Source organism: Cyprinodon tularosa, unplaced genomic scaffold (assembly GCF_016077235.1).
Source record: "Cyprinodon tularosa strain WSP-4 unplaced genomic scaffold, ASM1607723v1 ctg8, whole genome shotgun sequence".
Taxonomy (NCBI): Eukaryota; Metazoa; Chordata; class Actinopteri; order Cyprinodontiformes; family Cyprinodontidae; genus Cyprinodon; species Cyprinodon tularosa.
This window is the reverse complement of record NW_024039562.1, coordinates 3,637,655-3,665,550: the sequence shown is the minus strand read 5'-3', so window position 1 is coordinate 3,665,550 and position 27,896 is coordinate 3,637,655. Positions and strand designations below refer to the sequence as shown.

The 27,896-nt window shown below is 40.5% G+C and overlaps 1 protein-coding gene across 3 annotated transcripts in view; it reads right to left on the bottom strand.

The window, feature by feature from the left end:
• Positions 1-27,896, bottom strand: part of LOC119774128 (voltage-dependent L-type calcium channel subunit beta-4-like) — a 47,600-nt gene that overhangs the window by 9,679 nt on the left and 10,025 nt on the right. The window contains exons 3-14 of one of the 3 annotated variants that reach the window (XM_038271494.1): positions 15,308-15,427; positions 13,885-14,007; positions 13,684-13,799; positions 13,509-13,588; positions 13,384-13,403; positions 12,881-12,958; positions 10,703-10,761; positions 10,517-10,617; positions 10,283-10,434; positions 10,108-10,203; positions 6,262-6,432; positions 6,031-6,076 (exon numbers count right to left, since the gene is read on the bottom strand). In XM_038271494.1, coding sequence (XP_038127422.1) covers positions 6,047-6,076; positions 6,262-6,432; positions 10,108-10,203; positions 10,283-10,434; positions 10,517-10,617; positions 10,703-10,761; positions 12,881-12,958; positions 13,384-13,403; positions 13,509-13,588; positions 13,684-13,799; positions 13,885-14,007; positions 15,308-15,427 — 1,146 coding nt within the window. In that variant the 3' untranslated portion in view covers positions 6,031-6,046. Of the gene's footprint in view, positions 1-6,030; positions 6,077-6,261; positions 6,433-10,107; positions 10,204-10,282; positions 10,435-10,516; positions 10,618-10,702; positions 10,762-12,880; positions 12,959-13,383; positions 13,404-13,508; positions 13,589-13,683; positions 13,800-13,884; positions 14,008-15,307; positions 15,428-19,337; positions 19,445-27,896 lie in introns of those variants that run through there. The other 2 variants (XM_038271493.1, XM_038271492.1) reach the window with 2 other exon arrangements.

Genomic DNA, 27,896 nt, shown 5'->3' with positions numbered 1-27,896 from the left:
TTTGTTTCGGGTATCGGTGGGATTTGTTGGCGGCTGGGATGTGTTGGTCATCTGTTGCACCGTTTCTGTAAGTAGTCTGCGTAAGGCGGCTTCCATTTCCCTCATCATCTGTTGTTGTCCTTTCTGGTCTGCATTCTTAGGCCTTACCTTATTTTCAGGGTGGCTGTCAGACTTCGCTCTGTCTGGTTTAACTCTCGCATTGGACTCCTTACCTTCTTTTCCGTCTCGACTCCATCTTTCTCTCATCCTCCCTTTCTTCTCCTGTGGGTTGAACTTCTGACGTCCCTTGGATTCGTTCCTGAATCTGTTGTCAGAGGAGGGAATCTCTCTTCCCTCCAGTTCTAGGTCCTTACCTGCTTCGGCTCTGACCTGTAAAACCCTATTGCTCCGGTCAGTTTCCTTGTTGACCCGAGCACGTGTTTCCCATGCCATCTGAGCATACTTCTTTATTTCCTGCATGGTAAGGTTTCTGGTTCGGCAGTACATAGTAACATCGTATTTGATGCTCTCATGGAGATTGTGAAGGAACAGGTATCTTAACGTGTGGTCTTCCTCCTGTCCAGGGGCGCTCCGCCCCTGAAAATATGCAGCTCGTAAACGACGGTAAAACTCTCTCGGCGACTCATTTCTTTTCTGTTGTATGCCGAAAGCACTGAACATCGCAGAGCCTGGATCAGTGTGTACAGAGTATTCCTCTCTCAGTGCTTGACAAAGAGAGGAATAAGTGTCTCGGATCGCGGGCCTAAGGCTTTCTATGAACACATGCACGCTCCTTGAGGTCGTCTTCCATATTAGCTTTAACTTTCCCGGGCGGAGGGACGAGGTAAGTCTAAAAGACAGCGTTCTACCTCTCTAAGGTAGTCCTCAATGGTGGATTCCGTGTTGCTGGGGTCAAAACGTTCTATGTCGTGGGCGAGGGATTCGAGTTGTCGCATCCGTAATCCCTGTTCTGGGACTGGGGCTGGACCATCTGAATCCTCATCTGAGAGCTCTAGCCAGCTACGGTCGCGGTAGGGTGGAAAGCTCTGCTCTGACCTCCTTGGAGGCGGGTGAGACCGCTCATGGTACACTGGTGGGCCTGTTGCTCCATAGCCGCTAGGCCATGGCCGCGGCTCAGTGCGGGGTCGCTCATCAGTGTCCCATGGTTGGTCGTACAGCTGCCTTTGTGGCAAGGGTGTGTCATAGCAGATCGTGCTTCGCGTTTGGTCTGACCTGCTTGTCGCTCTATAACTAGGACCTGGCATGCCGCTCAGGTCCGGCATCCTCTGCGGTCTAAAGCTGTTCTGCTCTGTGGAACTACGCACTACACAACCGAACCTTCCTTGCTCCCTCATGCTAGCTCTCTGCTCTGTGGAACTACGCACTACACTACCGAACCTTCCCTGCTCCCTCATGCTAGCTCTCTGCTCTGTGGCTGCCAGAGGAGGATCTCCCCTGGTACCCCATTTATCCAACGTATCTAAAGCAGGGATGGGTTCACTTTCTTCTCTCTTAAGAGAACCTTCTGTTCTGATCTTCTCTTCTTCTGATCTTTCGTCTGACTCTTCGTCTGACCCCTCGTCTGACCCTTCATCCTGTGGGCAGGGAGCAACCCCCCTTTGCCGTTCTTCCAGGAAGTTAGAGGTCACCATCCTATCCTCTTCTGCTCTTCTTGCCCTTCCTTCAGCTTCCGCACGCATTTCTTCAGCTTCTGCACGCATTTCTTCAGCTTCTGCACGCAGTTTTTCGGCTTCTGCACGCAGTTTTTCGGCCTTCACGCGCTGTTCTGTTTCTAACTGGGACTTCCTCTGATACAGCAACGCAAGTTGACCAAGCACGTTTGCAATAAGCATCTCTTTCCCTGGCTTCTTAGTTGACTCCATTAGCTTCTCAATCTCGCTTTCACAAGCCTCTAGATCCAAACTACCAAGGGCTCTGTGTTCGTCTTCTGACAACGAAATCAATGAGCTTATTAAGTTCTGGGCGTCCATTTCGATGGAGGCCGCAGAAGCTCCCACTGCTTGCTGATCCTGATCCCTATCCATTTGATTCGCTAGGGGGGGAAACACAAAGCAGGAAACGCAGCGCACTGGCTACAAATCGCTAACCGTGTTAGCACTACACGCACTAAACAAACACGCTCCGTTTACTATAGGTTCGTGTCCTATACGGCAGGTGTAGAACGTGCGGATAAAACAATACGCAGGTTGCTTTCAACGTGCGACCTCCTCTTTAATTCGACAGGTTGCCGATTTGCTTTTAAATCTGTGGGTTTCTAATGGTTTGATTCACTCACCTTTCAGTAAGTAAGATTGGCTGGTTCAAAAGTGTGTATATGTGTATAGATGTGTGCGTGTGTATGTATATATGTGTAAAACACTGTTAACAAACAACTCTTGCACACAAAATGGATAACGCAGTGTTAGAAAACCTGGCAGAAGTGGTAAAAGGTGGCAGCAGCTGCACAATTAAACCTGAGGTTTTGTTTCTTTATACCTGCAGTTTAAGTTTAACCACTCTCCAATTGTTAAAACACTGTTTGTCCACAGCACAGAAAGCAATAGTGAAACAGCATGAAAGAAAGAAAAATAAAATTTAAGAAGAGAAAAAAAAAACAAGTCACTCCTTCTCTACACCATTCAGCTGCAATTTCAGAAGCCACCACCAGGGGGAGACAAGGTGCCTTCGCCTGGGAATTTTCAAACTGTTGTTGCAATAACACGCTTACGCCACCAGATGGCGCCAAAGAGAGCACTACACAATTTGGGTCTCAAACACTGGAACCAGCTGAGTAATTGTAATTACATAAGCTACCACTAGGGGGAGATGACAATCTCTGCCAACGTGGCCTACACTGACCCAGTCGCTGTGACTTTAAAAACCCTTTTGTGCTGCACCAATCCACAATTTGATCTCACGGCTTCAGAATAGCAGCAACCAACAAACAACGCAGCTGAAGTCCCAAATCACCAATTCTCTATTGGATTATAAGTCTGAGATTCAATTAACTGGCCGTTAAATCTACTCAAACCCGCTGGACTCCGTCACTGCAACACCACAAATACACCCGGTCTATTTTAGCAGTAGTAGCGCTTTTAGCTGTTTTTAATTTCTGGATGATTTATCTGTTATTCATATAACGGAAGTTTCAATCTCAGGCCCACCCAGGGACAACGCCAATATGTTGTGCAAAAATAATGTCCTGCAGACAATGAATAGATGGTTAACTAGAACTGGAGTTATAGTTAATTATTATCCTATTCAACATCGAAGGCCAAATCAGTTTAGTGTTCTTAGGTGGATAATTATAGCCCTTTGAACACTAAATTGATTTTGGCCTTCGATGTTGAATAGGATAATAATTAACTATAACTCCAGTTCTAGTTAACCATCTATTCATTGTCTGCAGGACATTATTTTTGCACAACAACTTCAACAATAGCGTTTCATTTTTAAAAATTTGTTTTTGCAAGATGTTGCTGAAGAAATTATGCCAACCAACGGGAGCTCATTAGTTTCAACAAATTAATCTCTTGGCAGTGAAAACAAAAGAGATGATGTCTTCAAAACAGTTTTTTTGGTGTAAAAAACATTATTTTAAAAGTCCTAGTCCTAAAGTCCTAGTCCAAAGTGACTTTTACTAAATTTCTATACATAAAGAAAGATGGAGCTACTGGTTCTAAAATGAGGGAAATAAGCCTGAGTTGGTTAAAGCTCTTCTGTTTAATTTATGATACAACTTAAAGAATTGAGTAGGTGCTCAAACCAAATACTGCTGCTCACAGATTGTCAATGCACAGATATAATAAGCTAAGTTCATTGAATACCTTCATTTCAAAGTAAAACACACAGTTTAAGCCAGGGGTCAGCAACACTTTCAATTCAATGAGCCACAGTTTGACTCCACAATATTTTACGTCCACAGCTGCAGAAAAGTGAATCCTTGTATTTAAAAGGAAAGGAAACTAAAAATAGATGACTAATTTCACATATCAGCAGTGAAATAAAATATTTCATTTTTAAAAAGTAAAATAAAAACCTTGTAAAATATGACAGTTAATTGAGACATTTCTATAGATGTGAAACATGAAGAAAGATCATTTGAGACAAAAAAAAAATCAATATTTCATTAATCAGGACACTAATATCATTAGTGACATATTCTGTAGATATTCTACAGTATGCAGATATTGCATAAAAATTAGACCTAAACATTTTTGCCAAAAATCTAAATGGCAATAATTTTAACCAATATTGTGACTGCAATTTAATTTTTATGCACTGACCACATATGTAGAGCCCTAGAAATATGTTAAGAATGTGATAATGTTAAAATAATAGGTATAATCATCTTATTGGGCAAGCATTTTTTTGATTTAGTATTTAGTTAGAATAATTCATTTGGTTTATGACTAAAAATTGCTCAAAATATTTTCTTTTTTTGTTATTTCAAACATTTCAGTCATGATACTACCCCTTTAAGAAGGACACAATGCATGATGGGAGTTAAAAGTTCATGATCTGTGTATATTTACGGAGACAGAGAAAAATACGTAAACTGTATGCTCAAAATGGATTTTGTTTGATAAAGTTGCACATAAGTGAAAATATATTCGGTTTTTTTGTAATTTTAAAGGGTGCAAAACATACTTGTATATGTTTCACTTCAGGGTTTCGTCCAGAGTCCATTGTTGCAGGTCTTAACTGTAAGCTATGTGTGAAAAAATTGCTTACTTCTACTAGAATGCATAGATCTGAGGCTGAATCCCAAACAAATAACCCTTAACTACCAAGTGTCACTCGCAATAGTCACAGGCTGTGTCTGAACATCCGCCCTAACCCCTAAAACCCTCAATCACTGTATAGAACTGGGACTCTATAGTGGACTTTTTTGTGAACTCAGTTAATTGACTGTTCGGACGATGATCACTACTTTTCGCTCCCGTTTGGTGAAGTAACTCCACCTCCCTGCACGATGCATGTGCCATCTTTGCCATTTGTCGCCGCCACAACAAATCCCATAATATGGGATGTATCTGCTTGTCTAGTGACCATGGATGATCACTACTTTTCAAGGTGCATTGCGGGAAATTTAAAGTCAACTACTTTTTCATCCACTAGACGTTTAGCTATTTGTTTAAAATGGCGTAATCACGATATAGTACCCTATATAGTGATGTTTGGACACAGCCACACTCAATGCCTTTTTTTATTTTTCCTATCTTATTATTTTCTATCAGTGTGATGAAGATGCAGCAAACTAGCGGAACTTACATTTGAATGCACGCGTTTCCTCCGCCACTAGTTCGCCGTTACTCCCACTGCCAAGTTCCAGCGAGCCTGCACCGATGCAGAGGTTAGTGCTAAGGGGCCAGTTTGGGATTCAGCCTCAGTGCTGGCTGCAAACCTCTCTTTCTTTATATGTGGCGTTATCTAAACGGCCTAAGTGATAAGTGTATGACCAAAACTGAGCGATTCTGAGATTTCAAAATTGTGATTTGTTCAACTGTGATTTTATTGCAAATGCAATTAATTTCCCAGCCCTAACAAAAACATACAAAGGTACTTTTAAAACACAAGAGCCACAGTGGAGGGACCAAAGAGGAACATGAGGTTCTGGAGGTTCTCCAGAACCTCATGCTCAGGTTGCAGACCCCTGGGTTAAGTGCTGATCCCTTTTCTTTCAATAGGCTCTGCTATGTGTTACTGTAAGTGGTAAAGGCATTCACAAAGCATGCTGTCAAAAGATAAACTACAGAAAAAATATTGACGTTTAAAATTTGTGACATTTAGGACCTAAATTGGTGCTTCCCTGGACTATGAATTTCCCTAAAAGCTTGTAAATACTGATTCACCTAAAACCTTCAAATAAAGGACAAAATGCATAGTGCAATAAAGAAAAACAAGCAAACAAAAACAACCTTTTTGGCGAGACCTCAGTGAAAAAAGCATGGCTCATTCGCTCTTTCAACCGGTGTGTTGTGTTCAGGTGTCAGAGGGTTTGTAAAAGGGGGGAGTGCACATACATGACATATAAACCCCACTACTCACCCTTTTTTGTAAGCGATCATTCAATTAATCCCTGTGTTTCAGAAAACTGCAAAAGGTATGAGGTAGGAATGAGCGAGAGGACAGATGGGACAACTTGAGACAAATTAAAACACATGAGCGAGTCTGAGATGGTAACAGCGGGTAAAAACAGTGGCAACTTCAACCTAAGAAGACTCCTACAGTACGCTTTAACCAGCATCAACAGCGGAGAACTCTGACTGATCAGGGTACCTGTAGGCTGGAGATGGCCGAGGGTGGGGTCATCAGACTCTGCTCCAGTAAGGGGTTAAGAGGGGTGTTTCCAGGCAGGTGAGTTGCACGCCAGTACACCTCCAGGTATTCAGCCAAATGTTCACAAGCATCTTCTAGCTGGTTCTCATCCAAAATGACATCAAACATATCCTGAAAGAGAACCCATAAAAAACATGTTTCTCTAAATTGCAATTTAACATACTTATTTGTGAAAAAGTTTTTATTTATTATTATTCTTTTTAATGCAAACTAAAGCAAGAAAGCCAATTAATTGGAAATTATGGACTCAAATTAATTACATCCGGCCTATCGGTTTGTACTTTTAGTTTGTTTTTAAACCAGGAAAGTCATTTGATCCACTTGTTCGGTTCTGGACCAACAGGCCAATCACTGACACTCTCATGGGGATAGTGGCTCTGGAGGTAAGGGCTCATCATGTAACGAGTGGGTTGCTCTTTCAGTCACCATATCCTTGTGCAAGGCATTAACCCAAGCTTGCTGCTGTTTGTGGTCGGAGGACCTGGCCGCTCCGATTGTATGACAGTTTTGGTTCTGTCAGTTAGCCCCAGGGCAGCTGTGGCTACGTCTTATTTTCCAAAAATAAAAGTACAACTGACCATAAAATAAAAAGTATTTATTTGATATCCTTAACTTGAACATTTAATGCTCAGGCATTTCATTGTTTTCAATTGAAATAAAAAAATAAGGTAAGTGAATACGTACTGATATAAACACAAAATCAAATTAAGTTCCAATTCTACGTTTATGGACAAAAAGCAGAGCTCTTCTGAATAAGTCCCCTATAGACACATCTAAACTTGACAAATTAATAAAAAATAAAAAAAATAAGATTTATATTCACTATGTTGTTCTTACTTTGTTTACATCATTCACCATGTTAATGAAACATCTTCTCCTGAATCCCCAGCAATGGGAATTTTTAGCCATTTATCCTTGACTACAGCTGCTTTGGTGCGTTCTTCTCTTGTGACCTTTGCCTTGACCCCTGTCTTCCTGCTCTCACTCGCAGGGAAGTAGGGTAGGTGCACAGCACGGACACCCACTGTAGTCTTTCATGAAAATTATGATTAGGAAATTTTTTTTAATCGTTTTGGTTGATAAAATCTTTTTTGGGTCCTTAAAGAGCAAAATCAATCCCATTTTTTTTAATTAACCGGTAAGTAAAATATGAAACGTTTTCCACGTACCCCGTGCAATGCACTGGCGGAGCACTAGCAGGCCAGCTGACAGCCATATATATATATATATATAGATATATATATATCTATATATATCTATATATATATATAAATATAAAGACTCGATTGATCAATCTTGAATTAGGTCTTACATTTTTTAAGTAACCTTTTCTGGAAGCAAGAGAAACATATTTAATAGTTAATTAAATAAGTGAAAAATATTTAAGAATAAAAAAATATAGTTCTTTGTATAATGCAAGCATCTCAGGTAACATTTAAATGTTTATATTTACAAATAGATCTTTCCAGTTTTTATTTTATGAAATTTGGCTTTCCATACCTGCTCCAGTCAGACTTGATCCTATTTATAGATTTTTACTTGTTTGATTTATACTTGTGCGACGTTTAAATTGGACCACAAAATGTTCCGGTCAAAATCTTTCTTAAGAAGTTAACGCTAAACAGATTTGTAAAGTAAATAAATATTTACTTCCACCGCAGCATTGTTGCACACTGGACGTGCCATGTAGCCACGTCAGGCAATTTCAAAACTTCTCAACCTCTTAACAATGCCCTTTGGTCCGCTCTTTATTATAACTTCATCTGGCAAAGATAGATCAGAGAAACTGCGTCAGCAGCATAACCAGTTAGAATGAATGGATGGACTTTCCAATACTGCAGTGGATAATCGGAAAAAAGTAATAATAGAAAAAAGATTCTATGAAACTTAAGAATAAAGCTCCAATTTCCTTGCGAACATCTTTAAAATATAATAATATTTGTGGCAAATGATTTAGGGGCTGATTTAGGGCCCCCTCTCTACCCTGGGTCCGAGACAACCGACCCGAACCCCTATCGGTGGGTGTGGGTACTAGTACCCTTGGTTGGGAATCACTGGTGTAGCTAACCACCATCAGTGTGTGAAATACTGAATGCAGTCTGAAGAGCTTTGGAGTTCTTCAATTTAGGTGCCAACAAGTACAGCATGTTTGTGTTTTTATTGCAGCTTAAATATTATTGTGAGTTTCAAGATCAGCTCATTCAATGCAAGTTTTGAGAAATTTAATTTCGAAGTTTGGAGCAATGTCAAAGATTGAAAGCCCACAGCAGGTTATGAGAAGCATTTCTAAGCAAAAGATGGTGGGTAGTAAGGATATGAGTAGCCTACTATCCTCACTGCCATGGTGGCAGGTAAAAATGTGTTCAGAAAATTCCCTTTTATCACAGTAAAAATGCTCATCAGAAACTGAGCAAAAACTGCAACATCTACCTGAAATAGTCAAGAATGTTTGCTTTTCTTACTTATATTTATTTCCAGAAGTGGTTATTAAAGGAGAAGTTCGGTTTTTTACACTTTAAGCCCATTTTCTGTAGTGTCCAGGATGAAATCAAATGATCGACACCAAAAGTTTGACAATTGCTCCTGTCTCTGCTTTTTGGCTCATTTAGAATCACCCCCTGGCTGCTTTAGAATGGCTTCCATAGAGCATGTCCGATAATGTCCTTAAAACAACCTTAAACGTTCTTTTTTTAAAATATGCTACTCACCGGGTCGTCAGCGCTGTTGAATGACGTTCCAAACAAAGTTTCGTAAAGAAAAAACGTTCCTGTAGTGTTTTATTTAGCATTTTGTAAATCCCATTGAGTTCTGTTGGAATAGTCAATATTCCCCTGCCACCGGAAACGGAAATGGGGCCTGTTTACACAGTTGTAGTCTTTTCGCTTCACTCTGTGTACTCCGACGTCGAGGTGCTAACGTCTCTGTTAAACACTTTAAAAAACTCTGAAAATGGAATACGAAAGGTGGATTCTTGATTCTCGACGTCGGAGTACACAGAGTGAAGCGAAAAGACTACAACTGTGTAAACAGGCCCCATTTCCGTTTCCGGTGGCAGGGGAATATTGACTATTCCAACAGAACTCAATGGGATTTACAAAATGCTAAATAAAACACTACAGGAACGTTTTTTCTTCACGAAACTTTTTTTGGAACGTCATTGAACAGCGCTGACGACCCGGTGAGTAGCATATTTAAAAAAAAAGAACGTTTAAGGTTGTTTTAAGGACATTATCGGACATGCTCTATGCAAGCCATTCTAAAGCAGCCAGGGGGGGATTCTAAATGAGCCAAAAAGCAGAGACAGGAGCAATTGTCAAACTTTTGGTGTTGATCATTCGATTTCATCCTGGACACCACAGAAAATGGGCTTAAAGTGTAAAAAACCGAACTTCTCCTTTAATCACTATGGTGTTTCAATGCAGACAGGGCTAGACACTGACAACTTGTAAATATGTGGATTAAAGTGCTAGCCTGTTAGGTCTCAAAGATTTCTCTGACTTTGCTGTCACTGGATAAATTATCTTAGAACCTGCTGCTTTAGGTGCCCACTGAAGTAAGAGTTAAAGTAGTAACTAAGGGATTAAAAATTCAAGAATCTACTGATGAGTATGTTCCTTAAACATTGAGGTTTGTCTCTGTTGCAGTGGCTCTCACTCAAACAGAGGAATATTACACAATTATTATTAGTGATTACTTAATTAGCATCTTAGCTCATGCAGGTTCGACAGTAAACTCTTGTGAATAAAAGGTTTCTGACTGGGAGCGAGCAAATAGTGGAGCACTCACAGGGGGGCACTGAGAGAGTTTGTCTGCAGCCATCATCTGCACATTCAGGTGCTTGCTCTGAGACTTCCCCCTGGATTTGACCAGCCTCTGCAGCACCTGAGTGACAAAGGATAAACTCAGTTAGGAATCTTGGAGGGTGAGGGAGCCTGAAGTCAATGATCAGAGCAACACAGACCTTTGGTGAGGAAACTTTAACGTAGACAATGATGGGGGCAAGGGATGTTTTAGCAAGCTGTGCGGGGTGGTTGATGGTGTCAGCATCCAGAACCACCAGCTGCAGGGTTTTGGCGAGCTCAAATATCCTCTCAATCTCACTCTGAACCTCCGCTGCACACATGAGATACACTTTGCTCATACTTACTTCAGCACCAAAGCAAAGACATTTTTGTGCTGACATTAGCTCTGTTACCAAGGCTGGAGCGTGTGTTGGATCTCTCCATTATGGGTCTTTTGTTCAGGACGGATCTCTTGGCTAAGGACAGGTCGGCAGTTACACGGGTGATGGAGATCCTGTAAATAAATCACATTAAATTACACACAGATTCATGTTGAACGTCTAATTCAGATAAAACTCAGTTTTTTAGGTTTTACAGACCTTCCCTCAAATCTGTGTTTCAGAAAGTCAAAAAGAGCTTTCTGCATCATGTCTGTCACCTGCCAGAGAAAAAAAAAATGCTTTTATTCAAACATACATTATGTTTGCAGAAGGAATGTGGAATATTCAGATCATGTCAACAGAGCATCTCTGGTTATCATACTTAAAGGAATAGTACACCCAAAACATGATTAGCCTTCATTTTCTACTCACCCCCATGCTGAACAACACCCTGGAGTACTTTTTTGATATCTCAAATGCATCTGGAGATCTGGGAGGCTTCTTGCTGTCTGCTGACATTCAAATAATGGAGGTCTATGGTGCCCGAGACAGAAAGGTCCATAAAAGTCCACAAAAAACGTGTCAATATTCCTCCATACTGCTCGTCCAATGTATTCCAAGTGTCCTGAGTGGGTAGCATCCAGAACTTACTCGAAACGAAGTCATTTAGAATGTTTTTAGAGCATAAACAGTAGTGTATAGGATTTCCTGAAAGCGCGCACATGCGCGTTCACGACGCTACGGAAGCCGGCAAACCAAACCAGATGAAAGTGCGCATTCAGCGTCTGCTCTTCCAATAATGCAAGCGTAGAAGAAGAAATGTGCTGTTTACCTGTGCAAAGAAAGAAACAACGAAAGAAAAATGTCTGAGGACTTCAGTGTTGAGGAAGAGCATGAGTTCTTTGCCGAGCTGAATGCGCTGGTTTGGTCTGCCGGCTTCCGTAGCGTCGTGATCGCGCATGTGCGCGCTTTCAGGAAATCCTATACACTACTTTTTATGCTCTAAAAACATTCTAAATGACTTCGGTTCGAGTAAATTCTGGATGCTACCCACTCAGGAAACTTGGAATACATTGGACGAGCAGTATGGAGGAATATTGAAACGTTTTTTGTGGACTTTTATGGACCTTTCTGCCTCGGGCGCCATAGACCTCCATTATTTGAATGTCAGCAGACAGCAAGAAGTCTCCCAGATCTCCAGATGCATTTGAGATATCAAAAAAGTACTCCAGGGTGTTGTTCAGCATGGGGGTGAGTAGAAAATGAAGGCTAATCATGTTTTGGGTGTACTATTCCTTTAAGAAGCCTTTACTGAAATAAAATCTTTGAAACAAACTCAACTTAAACATAGAGAAAGTGATATTGAGATTGAATTAATTGTAGATAAATGAAAAACTAACACTTAATGCAGTCTTAGCAGTCCTTATGCACATTGCAGGTAAACCATCCATCCATCCATCCATCCATCCATCCATCCATCCATCCATCCATCCATCCATCCATCCATCCATCCATCCATCCATCCATCCATCCATCCATCTGGTGCTTATTCACCAGATAAGGACGGTCTAGGTGCTGTCAGAGAAGAAACATGCCCCCCCTCCCTCCCCCCTTGGTTAAATTCAAATCCATCAGCACAACTTAGTGTTATGCAACCAAATAAACTTCTCAAGTAAAAGTCCCAGTTTTATTTAAAAAACAAAGTAGTTATCTTTGTAATAACTTTTTTGTTTGCTGCCAAAGCATCTTGATACATTTAATGTTATGAAAACTTTGTTTAAACTATTCATAATGCATTTTCTTGCTGCAGGTCGCTCTGAAAGCTCTGCCCTCACATCCAAAACACTGTTGTTTCATTATAATTTGCTGATGCTTCCTTAAAGCTTGCTGTGGTCAGATTAGATGCCTCTTCTACAAATCTTCACCTCCTCTATCTGTATTGTTCATTTTTAATCTTCCGACCTGCAGGGTCAAACCAGCAGACTTACTGGGTTTAATAGGTTTTATTATATGCTCAGCTAACAATTACAACAGAGGCACTATAATGTTAAATAATAGTTCTGATGAATATATCTCCATTTATTTGGTAAACATAGAGGATTGAAGTGGGCGAGATTAACCTTTGCTGGTAGGACAGAGGAGAAGGATGATGGTTGGTGCAGCAGGAATAAATACCCAACCCCACATACACAGGAAAAAGATTTAGACAGCAGGGAATATTTGATATTGATAGTAAGAACTTCTGCTCTTAACTTTCAAATGCATTCTTCTCAAGAAGCAATATTTAGTCCAGATATAAATATCCATTTATATCAAGAGTGTATTTTTGTTGAACAAAACTCACTAATAGGTTTTAATGTAACCAACAAAAATTGCAGGTAAAATTCAGAGGCTGACCTCATAGCCCTTAAGTGACGGTCCCACAAGGACCACCGGCCTCATAGAGGGCACCACATCATAGGGAGGGACATGTTCCTGCAGGAATAGGTAAGCATGGAAGTAAGAGATGAAGGAGAGAGAAGAAAAGATCAGTTGTCATGATATAGTTGTTTTTACAAGATAACAAAATGAAATACCCTTTTCTTCGTTTTACACACAATTAACAATTATTCTGTGCTTTAGGGTTAAATATGGTTACAAGTGTTAAACTTGGTTGGTTGAAGTGTGAGAAATAGGAATTTAGTCTTCCAACTTTAGAATAAAGATAAAAAAATATATATTCATAGACCCTCTGAAACTCCAAGCGTTTGTAAACTTCATAGATCAAGAAATATTTTTAATTTATAGTTAATTTATCCTACAACATATATTTTATAGTAACGAAAATATATTGTTAGCTTAATTCAGAATTAACTGTATTATAAAACCCTTCTTGGTATTCAGAAAGAGTTAGAACATACCTGTTTTTGCTTCTGTTTAGCTTGTGAAAACAAAAAATGACAATCAAAGACAGTTAAGTAGAGGGGAGGACAGAAACTGGCCTCTGGTCATCTCCCAGCGCTGGAAGGTGGGTTGAAGTACTTACATTCGCCTGCAGATGGAGGCGTGGTCCTCCAGCTTCCTGTCACCATGTCCCCTAAACTAGAGGAGTTCCCTCCTGTTTTCCTGCAACAGCAGCAACATGTTGGATTATAACTCTCCAAATATAGAAAAAATACATGTTGTAGGAAGTAAATAAAGCAAATGTGTGAAGTTTAAACCTCTGTTTCTGCTCCTGTTTCAGCCTCATGGCCTCCAGCCGAAGAGGGCTGGGGATGAAGGCGATGTCTGCTCCCTCTTTCACTAACCTCCCGATCCACCAGTCATTGTTGTACTTCTGTTAAAGTCAGGAGATCAACCACTCTAAATTAAATCTACCCGTGCTGGCACTTTCTCATGTTTAGCAGAAAGTCATGACTCACCTCTTTGATGTGCAGGAAATCTTTGGCATCAAAATTGACTGCAGCTCCTTGGACCGGACAGTCCTCATCCAGAGCTCCACAGTAGCTTACATTTGTCTTTACTGCAAACGCTACAGGTTTAGACTATGAATCAATAAGAAAGAAAAGGACATTCCTCAGTAATGGGAAATATCATAGGAAGCTTGTAGACCTGGCTTTTGGGCTGAAAATATTCTGATGCTGATAAATATCCTAACTTGAACTGTGTTGACTTTCTTTTCCATCCTAAACTAAAATTAAGGTGAAAACAATTCAGGTGACTTTTGAAAAAGATCATAAGATTCTTTGTGGCTGCTAAATAATATCTATAACAAATACATATTACCATCCTCATCAAACAGTATAAGTCTGTCTGAATTTGTGAGAAAACTGAGGGCCACTAATGAGTTGGATGTTTGGTGAAATATATTTTGGACATTTTAAAACAACACGTGTGAAGGGAAGCTCAATGAAAACAGAATAATGAGTTTCAGTAACAAATGTATTTATATGAACACAGGGTGTGGCTAAGTAAGCATGTCTGTCTCAACAGGGATGTGGCCGGAAAGACAAGGACGTCATTTTTAACAAAAACCCAACAACGATATCCTGCTAGCCCTGCCTAGCATATATCCCATAGTTTTGATTCTGTATTTGCCCCAATGATATGATTTGGCAGAGATGAGTGAAAACATTAACAGATTAAAGAAAGGGGAAGAGTGCTGGTTGGATATTGAGGAGATTTTTTTGATATATGGAGATGAAGTGTTGAATCTGTTTCTTTCAAAGGTTGCTTACAAATGAGGGATGTTCAGGTGGTTCTTTCCTTACTCTAATATTTTAATTCTAGCAGCATATTTATAATCAACAACACAATGAAACTATTTCTGTTCTGGGCATTTCTTTTGTTACCTTGCCAGCAAGAAGCCAGAAGATGAATTAACCTGGATACAGAAATGTTTTGGGCCAATTAAATGAAGTGACGTTTATGATGTCAATGCATCCACCAGAGCGGAAGGCTTTTTTAGATGGAATACCCTCAATTACTTAAAGCCTAAGTAATATTTTTGCCTTAATGGATGAGAAGGTGTTTGCAAGTTCCTCCTGACCGGATTAAGTAAAAGTTGGATTTATCTGTTAACTCCTCAGTTACAAATCAAAAATGTGAATCATCTTGGCTGCTACTGCTGTGATAGGCTGAAAGCTTGACATAGAAGGCATGTACCTAGTCAGCTCAAAGAACTTTGTTGAATGTCTCTCCCTATGCAAAGACTTTCCATAGGAGCATTGATACTGTGTAGAATTCAGATTGTTCAAATTTATGTTGTTGTTCTACCCAAAAATGGTGGAAGTTCCTTCTGACCATCCCCTTTCGATAACTGTGAAGGCGCCCCTGGCGGTGTACCTTAGCTCTGTCAAGCTGCTGTTGTGCCTGGCGTTCGGCTTCACGCCGATACGCCTCGCGGTCCTCCTCGGCTGACAGGTCTGAATCCGACGGTCTACTGGTATACGAATCAGCAGACCCCTGTCAAGACAGATTCACAGTTACATTAGGCTCTATGGAGGAAATCATTTTGCATGACACAAATACTCAGCTCAAAGCTGCATAGAACAACATTGGGAACAGAAACACAGACCCGCTGGTTCTGCAGGAAAGCTCCCTCATCTGTGTTCTCTTCTGCAGCCTTTCTACATGCAGGTGTGGATGTAAATATGTATGTGCATTCATGAAAGAATTCAAGTGGGGATCTATGAAACAATGCACCGCTCTCCCACACCAGCTATCTTATGACAGACCAAATATAGCACAAAGGAAGCAATGCTTCCTTTTCTTTCCCGCTTGGCCCGAATCCATTCCAGCATCCCCCTCAGTGCAGCACATACATCCTTTATTCCCTGGTCTGTTCTCCAGAGACTTCTTTTCATTAGAGAAATACACACTGTGTATCATTTTTCCGTGTAAGCAGTTAAATAACAAATCCCAGGAATGGCTAGCACATTAAGCAATGGCAGAGTTCTACCAGCATGTTTTAGAAGATTATATATACTGTATGCCAATTTCTGAGAAAAATAATCATAGTAAAAAAAAGGAGTTTTTAGATGACGATTTAATTTTTTAAGAGACCAAACCAACATGGCCAGGTGTAATTACTGCCAGGCCTTTAGAATCATTTGACAAACTCCTGTCTGACAGCACAGGGTTAACGGACCATAAAAAGCAACACATCATCTCCTGATCTTCAAAATCAAATAGGAAACTAGATTTGTGACACCCTTAAGTCTGAGGAGGCTAACAAAGCCCAACCAGAGTAGGATCCATTATCTACAAAAAAAACATTGAACAGTAGTCTGCCTTTCCAGGACTGGTTGGGTTGCAGGATTAGCTCCTCCAGGAGGTCACAAGAAAACTCAGAACATGTCAAAATTACTGCAGGTTTCACTTGCCTCAGTTAAGTTCATGATTCAACAAAAGAAAACAAAAAGGTTAAAACAACGACTAATCAAAGCACAAAGAAGAAAAGCAACTGTCCTCACATTTAGTAATAAATAATCTGTGGACTGAAAAAAGTGTGAGTTTTTGGAGACATGTCTCCTATTAAATGTGTTGAAAAGTAAAAGCATTGGAGACAGAAAAAAAAGTATCACACAATAAACAAGTTGGTGTTTGTTTGATGTTTTGTGCCTCCTTTGCCTCAATTCTGTTCAACCCACTTTATTGCTACTAAAGGGAAGTTAAATGCTGTAATAACTTTTTTTCTTTCAACTATTTTTTTAAATGTTGATAGCTGTAAGCAGGAAGGATAATCTGTGGAGGATATGTCCGGATCTGAGGAAGCCTTTGACTAAAGGCACTCTGGGCCTGATCTTAAATTATTCTAATTAAGAGGCACTAAATTACATCTCCATTTTTTAAAAATTTCTTTTAGTTTTAGAAAACTTTGTAGAACAAAGCCGGCCTTTTTTATCAGCTTGTTGAGCTTCCTTGAGTCATTTGCTGCTGTTAGTCCAACAGATGAAGACATGCAACAAGCACTGAGGGACTTCGACTTCCCGAAGAAGTAATTCTGCTGTGTCCCTTTCTGTAGACGTCTGTTGTCCAGGTCAACACCGAGGTAGTTATGCTCTTCCAACACCACCACTAATTTTCCTATGATGTTAATAGCATTTTACTTTATCCTATTTTTTCTGAAATCTACAAACATCCCTTGTTTTGTTTGATTTCAGGTTCTGACAATTATTTCCCCACTATGCCAAAAAGTGATTCAAGAGTTTGTGACTTTATCCTCACTTTTAGAAGGCATTCAGTTATTTTTGACAGGTTAATCTAGATTGATTGGCATCGTATAAATAAATTCCTAATCTGATCATTACATTTTTGTACTTGTGTAAGTTGTTGTGACAAAAAAGCAAGTACAACAACTAAATAATTCCCAACACTTTATCTGAGGGTTCTAAATTTGTCACTGAGACAAAAAAGCACAGGAGAAACTAAATTAAATCAACTGAGAATAAACTAAAAAGAACAGATTAAAGACTAAGTAAATGCAATCCACTCAGAAAAACTATTAGCAACATTCTTGTAAAGAAAAGACATTTTTTCTGCAACATCTGAGCAGCTTGCAACGCTAATTTGACTGCTTTTCCTCGCCTTCCATGAGTATAAGCTCAGTGGTGGTCATCCATCTTGCCAACATATACAAACGCATCCTCTGGAGGACCAATTAGCTACACAACAACATATACACTATATTGCCAAAAGTATTTGCTCACCTGCCTTGACTCACATATGAGCTTAAGTGACATCCCGTTCCTAATCCATAGGGTTCAATATGACGTCGGTCCACCCTTTGCAGCTAGAACAGCTTCAACTCTTCTGGGAAGGCTGTCCACAAGGTTTAGGAGTGTGTTTATGGGAATTTTTGACCATTCTTCCAGAAGCGCATTTGTGAGGTTGCACACTGATGTTGGACGAGAAGGCCTGGCTCTCAGTCTCCGCTCTAATTCATCCCAAAGGTGTTCTATCGGGTTGAGGTCAGGACTCTGTGCAGGCCAGTCAAGTTCATCCACACCAGACTCTGTCATCCATGTCTTTATGGACCTTGCTTTGTGCACTGGTGCACAGTCATGTTGGAAGAGGAAGGGGCCAGCTCCAAACTGTTCCCACAAAGTTGGGAGCATGGAATTGTCCAAAATGTCTTGGGATGCTGAAGCATTCAGAGTTCCTTTCACTGGAACTAAGGGGCCAAGCCCAGCTCCTGAAAAACAACCCCACACCATAATCCCCCCTCCAACAAACTTTACACTTGGCACAATGCAGTCAGACAAGTACCGTTCTCCTGGCAACCGCCAAACCCAGACCCGTCCATCAGATTGCCAGATGGAGAAGCGCGATTCGTCACTCCAGAGAACGCGTCTCCACTGCTCTAGAGTCCAGTGGCGGCGTGCTTTACACCACCGCATCCGACGCTTTGCATTGCACTTGGTGATGTATGGCTTGGATGCAGCTGCTCGACCATGGAAACCCATTCCATGAAGCTCTCTGCGCACTGTTCTTGAGCTAATCTGAAGGCCACATGAAGTTTGGAGGTCTGTAGTGATTGACTCTGCAGAAAGTTGGCGACCTCTTCGCACTATGCGCGTCAGCATCCGCTGACCCCGCTCCGTCAGTTTACGTGGCCTACCACTTCGTGGCTGAGTTGCTGTCGTTCCCAAACACTTCCATTTTCTTATAATACAGCTGACAGTTGACTGTGGAATATTTAGGAGCGAGGAAATTTCACGACTGGATTTGTTGCACAGGTGGCATCCTATCACAGTTCCACGCTGGAATTCACTGAGCTCCTGAGAGCGACCCATTCTTTCACAAATGTTTGTAAAAACAGTCTGCATGCCTAGGTGCTTGAATTTATACACCTGTGGCCATGGAAGTGATTGGAACACCTGATTCCAATAATTTGGATGGGTGAGCAAATACTTTTGGCAATATAGTGTAGGTAGAAGTTCCCCAAACAGAGACCAAAACCACTGACACCTTTTGCAGAACACATGCAGGAAACCCAGAATGAAGACAGCAGCTGTGCCAGCAAACAGCTCTCCCCGTTTCTTTTTTTGGTTTGGCGTCTCTGTTAGATAACTAGATGTGATTTCTAGCACTCGCAAGCTCTGTGAGGCACCACTGCACCAGAGCCAGAGCAACACTGACAGACAGAAAAGGAGGGTGAGCAGCAAGAGGTGGAAACAGAGGGGAGAAGGAGAGAGAGATATCAGAGTAATGGATACAGCTAAAGATACACTGAGAGGACAGGAATGTTCAAGTAACTGAAAAATGAGGGGGTTAGAGGCAAGAAGGGCAGATGCTACCTTGATGAAAAAAAATTAGAGACAATGAAGGACAAAAAAAGAACAGAAATATGAGACAATGATATGGTGCATACCTGGCTGATTAAGAGGACGACACTAGATCCAGATAAAGACATCAATGGGAATTTTCTCACTGTTGCAGCGTCCCTGTCTTCACTAGGAATGCTCACAAACCCTCTCAGACATAAAAGCAGAATAAACGTGGTGGTGGGCGCAGAGTAGAGGCGTTACATGTAAGGTTCATTACAACACAGGAGGTGATTGCTGCTCCTTGTGTTTACAAGGAGACGACCTGTTTAATATATCAAAAGTCTTCTTTACAATAAGAGTAGTGGGACATAAAGCAGGGGCTTATCTAGGTGACCCTTTACCGCATTGCAGTTTGTAACGATGGTAAGCAACATCTTCATCCTACTTTTTTTTTAGGAGAATGTCTTGTTTTCCTGCTAACATCTTCTTCTGCAGGCTGAATTTAACTCTGCTCATTCCTCCTCTGCCTCTGTGTTTATTTTTCACATGCTGCAACACTGATTGCCCCAACTCTGCAGAGTGGTGGGCAAGTGAGAAAAGTGTTTCACCAAGCTCGCCTGGTGCTGAGATGAGAGGGACAAATGCTTCAACAGTCCAGGAGACCCTCAACGAGGGAGTTCAACTAATTAGATCGAGGTTTCCACAGGAATGTTATGTTATTCTCTTGATCCTATTAAGTTGTAGTGTTTTCACAAACCGGGTGGTGAAAATATCATATATACTCAATTTAATCAACTGAGATAAACAGAGTAGATCAAATATGCTGCTTCTTGAAAGAGCTTTTAACACAAGTGGCTCTGTGCTCAAAATGGTCAGTCTGTCCTAGTTACTGATTTAAAGTTGATCCAATAATCTTACTCTGGATCCTTGACCCATTGCTACTAGATTTCCTTTTTTGTACATAATCAATCACCTTATGCCAAAGTCATGTATGGTGTTACATGGGGTTATGTTCTTGGACTTATTCTGCTCACTCTGTATGTTCTTCCTCAGGAAAATATTAGACAACTCGTACAAGCACAGTTTCCTTGTTTTACCGATGTATCTATAGACCAGTAGGAATTTGGACATTCTTGTCTTGATGCCATCAGTCCATACTGCCCAGTATTCTTTAAATCTAAGCTGTGACAAAGACAACTGATAACAAATTTTTCCTTTAAGGGTAAGAAAACCTGCTTGAAAATATTTAGTATCAATTGGAGTTGTCAAAAATAGTGATAATCCGAAAAGTATTGATACTTAGAGGTATAGAGGATGATATTTTATTTCTGAGTGGATCCTCTAAATAAGTGGTCCTCCTAACTGTCAATCATTCTGGGGATATGTTTACGTAAGGTCGTCCTACGTTGTAGCTAGTTGTCTTATTCTGTGAATGCACACTATCTGTCGTGTTGCTGTTAACATAAACAAAACGTGTTGCACAACGCTTGCACACTGTTTTTATCCACAACTTTCTTTCCGCCGTCATCGTAGGTCACTCTAAATGCAAAGTGGTCCCAAACAGCAGACCTATAAAGTGCTGCTGGCGCGTCTTCCAACTCCTGTTCTTTCCCACTCGCCATACCCACACAAAACTCCACAACAACTGATTTTTTTTCTGCTACACCCGGCTAATCTGCTTCGCTTCTTCTTCTTGTTTACTACTGGTGGTTGGCTTTGGTCGCAGTACCGCCACCTTCTGCTCTGGAGTGTAAACGCTTCGCCTATGAGAAAAAGGAGCAGCGCATGAACCGAACGCAGCACACGCGAACCGAACCAAGACAGTCCAACCGAACGGTTCGGACGGTTTTCATAAACCGTTCCATCCCTAACGTTTACTATTGCCAATCTGGGTAAAGCTGTGCTTTAGGCAAGGATCTTTAGAATGGACATCTTTATTGAATGCATTTTTGAAAAAAGATATAGGATATATTAGAAACAAACTGTCTGTAAAGAGCTCCTTCTAAGAAGCTGAATGTGTCCAGATAGTATAGCATTGAGGGAAACACTGCATTGAGGCCATTTTAGATATCTCTTATTTCTCTGACCAGAAACAGTACCTAAATGTTTCTCTTTAAAACCGTATTCTCAATCTGTCCAATATTTTTTTTCTTGATTTGCCACAAACTTTTCTTTCAAGTAATTTAGAGTAAAAAAAGAGGCCCCAGGGTTTCTTTTAGTAACCGTCCCCTCCTCTCAGAATTATGCAAGATCAAACTCCTGTGAACTAGTGCATGTCAGCTTTAAAGGAATAGTACACCCAAAACATGATTAGCCTTCATTTTCTACTCACCCCAATGCTGAACAACACTCTGGAGTACTTTTTTGATATCTCAAATGCATCTGGAGATCTGGGAGGCTTCTTGCTGTCTGCTGACATTCAAATAATGGAGGTCTATGGTGCCCGTGGCAGAAAGGTCCATAAAAGTCCACAAAAAACGTGTCAATATTCCTCCATACTGCTCGTCCAATGTATTCCAAGTGTCCTGAGTTGGTAGCGTCCATAATTTACTTGAAACAAAGTCATTTAGAATGTTTTTAGAGCATAAACAGTAGTGTATAGGATTTCCTAAAAGCGCGCGCCTGCAAGTTCATGTGCCTACGGAAACTGCGGCAGACCAAACCAGATGAAAGTGCGCATTCAGCGTCTGCTCTTGATAATGCAAGCGTAGAAGAAGAAATTTGCTGTTTACCTATGCAAAGAAAGAAACAACGAAAGAAAAATGTCTGAGGACTTCAGTGTTGAGGAAGAGCATGAGTTCTTTGCCGAGCTGAATGCGCACTTTCATCTGGTTTGGTCTGCCGCGGTTTCCGTAGGCTCGTGAACTCGCAGGCGCGCGCTTTTAGGAAATCCTATACGCTACTGTTTATGCTCTAAAAACATTCTAAATGACTTCGTTTCGAGTAAATTATGGACGCTACCCACTCAGGACACTTGGAATACATTGGACGAGCAGTATGGAGGAATATTGACACGTTTTTTGTGGACTTTTATGGACCTTTCTGCCTCGGGCGCTATGGACCTCCATTATTTGAATGTCAGCAGACAGTAAGAAGCCTCCCAGATCTCCAGATGCATTTGAGATATCAAAAAAGTACTCCAGAGTGTTGTTCAGCATGGGGGTGAGTAGAAAATGAAGGCTAATCATGTTTTGGGTGTACTATTCCTTTAAGCCGGGCATACACTGCGATTTTTTAAATCGCTGCATGCAGCTACAGCTCACACTCTACAGTGTGAGTTTACAGCTCACGATGTATGTTCTCACACTGCGCGACCCGACGCTCTGATGCAATCTACCTGCTCACACTGTACATCTAAAAACTATGCCGGACTCAGCTCCGTAATGAGATGGCGCTACTCAGACTCATCTGTCCGGAAGCCAAACGAGTAGAAGAGGAATATAAAGCTTACATGAGTGAAACACGCTGCCTTGGAAATTTATGCAATTTTGTGTGCTGAGTACACTAAAAAAAGAAAAGACGACAATGAATTTGGTTTGACATGGCTGAACAAACGTGGCTACGACTGTCTGTCAAATTTACACACATCTGTGTTTTCGTCTGAGAGGAAGAAGAATCCTTGTTCGCGCATGCCCACTGACCAATTTGGCCACGACAGCCAACTGAATTTCAAACATGTTTGATTTTCTCCCGACCTGATCATAAGGTGGTCGGTACAGGCTGATCGTACCTCGTTACCTCCTGACACTACACGACAAACAATCAGGGTGAAAGTTGGCCCGATCGAACAATTCTCGCACGACTGGAAAGTCGGCCCGAAAAGGGCAAAACATCGTGCAGTGTATGCCCAGCTTAAGCAATACGAAGATACACAACTACAGTAAATAACATTCCAGCATCTTCTGTATATCTAAACACGGCAGTGGAGGTATCGAGAAATTCTCCAAACATATACTGACATATGCACAACTTCTGGTTAATGAACCTCGATGCAACACAGATTTCAAAACCATGGTTTGACTAACATGAGTTAGAGTTGAACTCTTCTCAGCATGCTAAATGTTTGGAGTTGCAAACTCAGCTCAGAAATTGGTTCTGTTAAAACTGTATAGAGCACTGGACTTTGCGCCCAAGAGGGCCAGGCAATCATTAAGTCTGGCATTAGAAAAACTAACATAATTCTCCTTTCAATAGCTTTGCAAAGTCACAATCCCAGGAATAAAATAATAAGTGATGTGTAATTGTTATAATCTGCAATTCTGGGATGTTTTGTTCTGTTTAGTTTTCACATTGGGTTTTCTGTCAGGCTTGGATTTACGTTATTCTGTTTTCAGTGTTAAGAAATACATTATTTTTTAATTACTTCTTGTTTTACTATTCCGGTTTGGTGGTTTTTCAGTTATCTCCAGTGTATGGACGAAATTTTGATATCAGAAGTCGGGGGGTACACGAGTATTTTTTAATATAGCTACTCTATATAAGTTCAATGTGTTTTCTAGAAGTTCCTCTGTATTTATTTCATTCACTTTCTCTTGGATCTCTGCTATCCCTCTCCTGACAAATATGTGAATACATGACATGAACAGTTGGACAACTTTGGGTGCAACAATTCATTTAGATTAAACACACATAGTTTTACAGTTATCATGAGCTTGAATGTGTAAAATCACATTCATAGATTGTATGTTTTTTTTCTTTTTTGAGGATAATGATATATAACTATAATACTTTTGATGTATCAGCACTTTAACAAAATGAATATATAGGTTATTGAGAGCTTTAAAAAAACGGAGGAGGATCCTGAAGTAGATATGCTGCTTTATGGAGCCCATGAAGGTTTTTTTTAGGAGGGTTGTTACAAAGTTCTTTGAAAGTAACTCACACTTTGACTTTTAAAGAAGTCAAAGTGTGTCTCTTTCTTTTTTTCAGACATCCTGGCTGCAAGTCTAATAAACAAAACCACAAACACACGCACGCACATGGCACCAATTCAAAGATTATTCTTACAATCCTTCTAGATTACGTGACCCAAGAGAAGAAAAAATGCCTGATTTACAATTTCAGATTCCCTCACTAACTGTTGTCTTTTGCAGAGCCATGTTTTTCTACAAGACCTTTCACAGACCTGATTCAGTGGTGCGTCAAATGTTTGTAAAGTGAGCTTCTCTTGGGTGACAGCGGTGACAGCCAATCACACAAAAAAAGACAGAGGTCCAATCAGTAGTTTGTGGGCGGTCTTGACTAGTGTCTGTGTACTGCAGCGTAACATTGTTTTTGGACAATAAAAAGTGCAGGGGACATGTCCTGCTTTTACTCTTTGTTGCCCCTCTTCTTTCCCCTTGGCTGCTTCTGCTCACACCTGCAGTTGGACATGCTCAGAGAAGTGAGGCAAAATATAATTAATCCATGTTCATCTGCATCCAGATTATTGGTTAAATCCAAAGCTAAAAAGCCCAGAATCAGCGTAGGATCCCATTTTCAGTGCAGATCAAGCACAGACAAGTGATAAAACAAGAAGGATTTTAATGCATTTATTTTCTCAGGAAATACATTATCAACCTTTAATACATTATAGTTTAGGACACCTAATATTTTTAAGGTGGGAAAACTTAATTTAGGTCTACTTTATTTTTTAAGTAAAACAAAGGGACGGATCGAGATGTGACACGGAAGAATAAAACCTTTCTAGGTGCAAAGTAGGAAATTTCCAGTCCAATACTTTTTCAACCACTTTTTCGGACACTCATGGCGTAATCACAATATAGTGCCCTATATAGTGATTAGGGCACTATATGGAGCACTATATAGTGCCCTATATAGTGATTAGGGCAGACATTTAAACACAGCCATTGTTCTATCTCCCATATACTCCTCCTCTGCAGTTCCTCATTGCTGGATTCTCTTTATTCTTATGTTTGTTTTTCCTGAGCATTTATTAGATTTGGTTTCTGAGTTCCTTGCCTGTAATTTCTGGATTAATGCTTCTGTTGCCTCCCATCTCTGCATTTGGGTCATCTGCAAACATCCATTAACCTTGACAGTCATAGAAATAAAAATAAAAAATATTAGGCCTGCAAAATAATTGCAGAGGCTATTTTCCAGAATATGTGGAAGTGATCACATTGCTTTCTTTTTAGAATTCATAAAAACAAGATACACCAATAGTGAGTGTGTGTGTGAATGGTTGTTTGCCCTGTTTGTCTCTGTGTTGCCCTGCGATGGACTGGCGACCTGTCCAGGGTGTACCCCGCCTCTCGCCCGTAGACAGCTGGAGATAGGCACCAGACCCCCTCACAACCCCACTCGGGACAAGCGTGTCAGATAATGGATGGATGGATGGATGGATGAAGATACACCAATATTTAAAATGTGGACTGTAGACAGGTTTGGTCTTTATTGTACTAAAGCATTCATGACATTTTATTTTTAAAAATGTTTCACATTGTAATCCACTGTCCAATATGATGCGATAAAACTAAAAGCAGTGCATAACTCTGGCATAGAAACAATGTCTCGTTTCAAAACAAATGATGGAACGTGTGGCCTTGATCAGACTTGGACATCTGAAACTGTTGCCAACTGCAATTCAGCAAAATCTTGACTCTGACTTGGCCTTTGATTTTAACAATATATTAAGGGTAATTATCCTGCAGGAAGGGGATTATGTTGTTTACCCAATAGACTTTTTGTGGCACTAAGGATTTTTGGCTTTGTGTCAAAAACAGCTCTCTTTGAAAGAGTTCAGATGTTTATATTGTGTAATTAATAATTTCTCTAGTGATTTATGTTTTGTTTCATGCAGACTTACAATTGGTAACTTCGCTGCTTATTTGATTAATGCTCTCCTTGCCGAGCATGGCGTTGTAGATTTGCTATGTGTGCAACTTTTTTCATTTTCAAATGATGACATCAGCTCGCTGTGCAGGTTATTAATTCTCTAGTATCAGAGAAACTGATTCAAATATATGCCACACTTTTCAGATGTGTATCTATAACAATTGTTATAATTCTTTCACTCAAAAATCAACAACCTTACTTTTATCACTATATCCCCACAGCCCAAACATCTTGTGCATCCAAAATATTGCCAATTATTAACATGATCTTGGAACAATATTTCCCTAAAAGTTTCTTTTTTTGAAGGTTAGAAAATCCTTATGATGATTGCAACCGCTAAATTCACAAACCAAACATTTGTTTAAAAACAACATACCATCGGCTTTTGTGTTTGCTAGCATCTGGTCTGTTAGCATCTGGAAAACATCATGTATTAAATCTCCCTGTAAATATCGGGCTCCCTCCTATTTAAAAATCAAACAAGGCTGCAAGGAACTGGAGAGTGCATGCAGAATGACTGCAACCAGAAAGTGAAACAGGTGCACAACAGAGGGAAACAAAAGCCAGGGCTGAAGGGGAGAGGGAAACCAGGTGATGGAAGAAAACACAGGAATCTTGGACAGCAATACTTCATACTTACTCAGCTAATGTGGTGATGCTGCTGCGGCCGGTGCCTCCCTCTCTACATTACCTGTCGTATGCAGACAGACTGTGCCGTGTCCCACTCCCTAAAAAGGGACAACCTGCACTGGAGCAGAAACTGGCAACACCTTCTTTTCTATTCTTACCACACATCCTCACATCACAACACAACAACCAACGCAGCATTTGCGTCACTTGATAAAACCCACCTCCTCAAATTTACATCACTCTCACTTAATATTCCTTAAGTCCAATTGAACGTGCAGCGGCCAAGAAAGGAAACAGATGAAACTGCTGTTTTTAATCGATGCCTCCCTCAAGTATTCTCCTCCCGCTCATGTCCTACATCTAACACATGTATCCATACAGTATCCTGCTGCAGAAATGACTCATACGCCGCTGCTCCTCCATAGTCACACCCCACCCCTATCACAGGCAAAAAACTATCTGCTCTGTGTGTGAATTTTACTCCCTCTGTGTGAAAGCCTTTGTCGGAGGGAGCAGGAGGTGGTGTGGTCCTTGTGTGTTTGTGTATAAATGTGAGTGGAGGTAAGGTAATGGTTGAAAAAAAAACTGTAGGTGCTTGTTGGAACACTGAACCCACACATCATCATCACACAGATGGAGGCCTTTAAAATGAGCATCATAAATGTTTTAAGCTGCGTGAAATTTCCTGAAAATCTGGAGAATTTCATTGATACGCCCCAAAATTGAGATATCTGATGTCCCTGCTGGGGAAAATGCCCCCTCAGCACTTTTCCTCTTCTACCTAACGCCTCTTTGTTACACTGCTCCATATTTCCTACTACAATAGAAAATTATGAACCCCCTTTTAGCTGATTATTTTCTTCTCAGAAGGAATAAAGCATTCTTAATCTTTCAAATAACTTCTAGTAGGTGTTAATGAATCGTTTCTAATCATGAAAGCTTCACCGTCAGTAGGATTGTTTATATTGGAAAGTGGAAAAGTATTTTGTTTTATTCCAGTGTCTAAGTGACCCCTGTTTTCTATCTAAGAAGATGATAGTTTTTTTTTTTTACTTTTTGTTCAGTATTTTTCAAGATTGCATAGAACACACAAAAAAAAAAAGAAAAGTGAAAAGAGAAGGGCAACAAAAATACAACAAAGGTATAACAGAGTCCATGTTTAGGGGATGTGGGGGTCACACAGGTCCCTTATATAG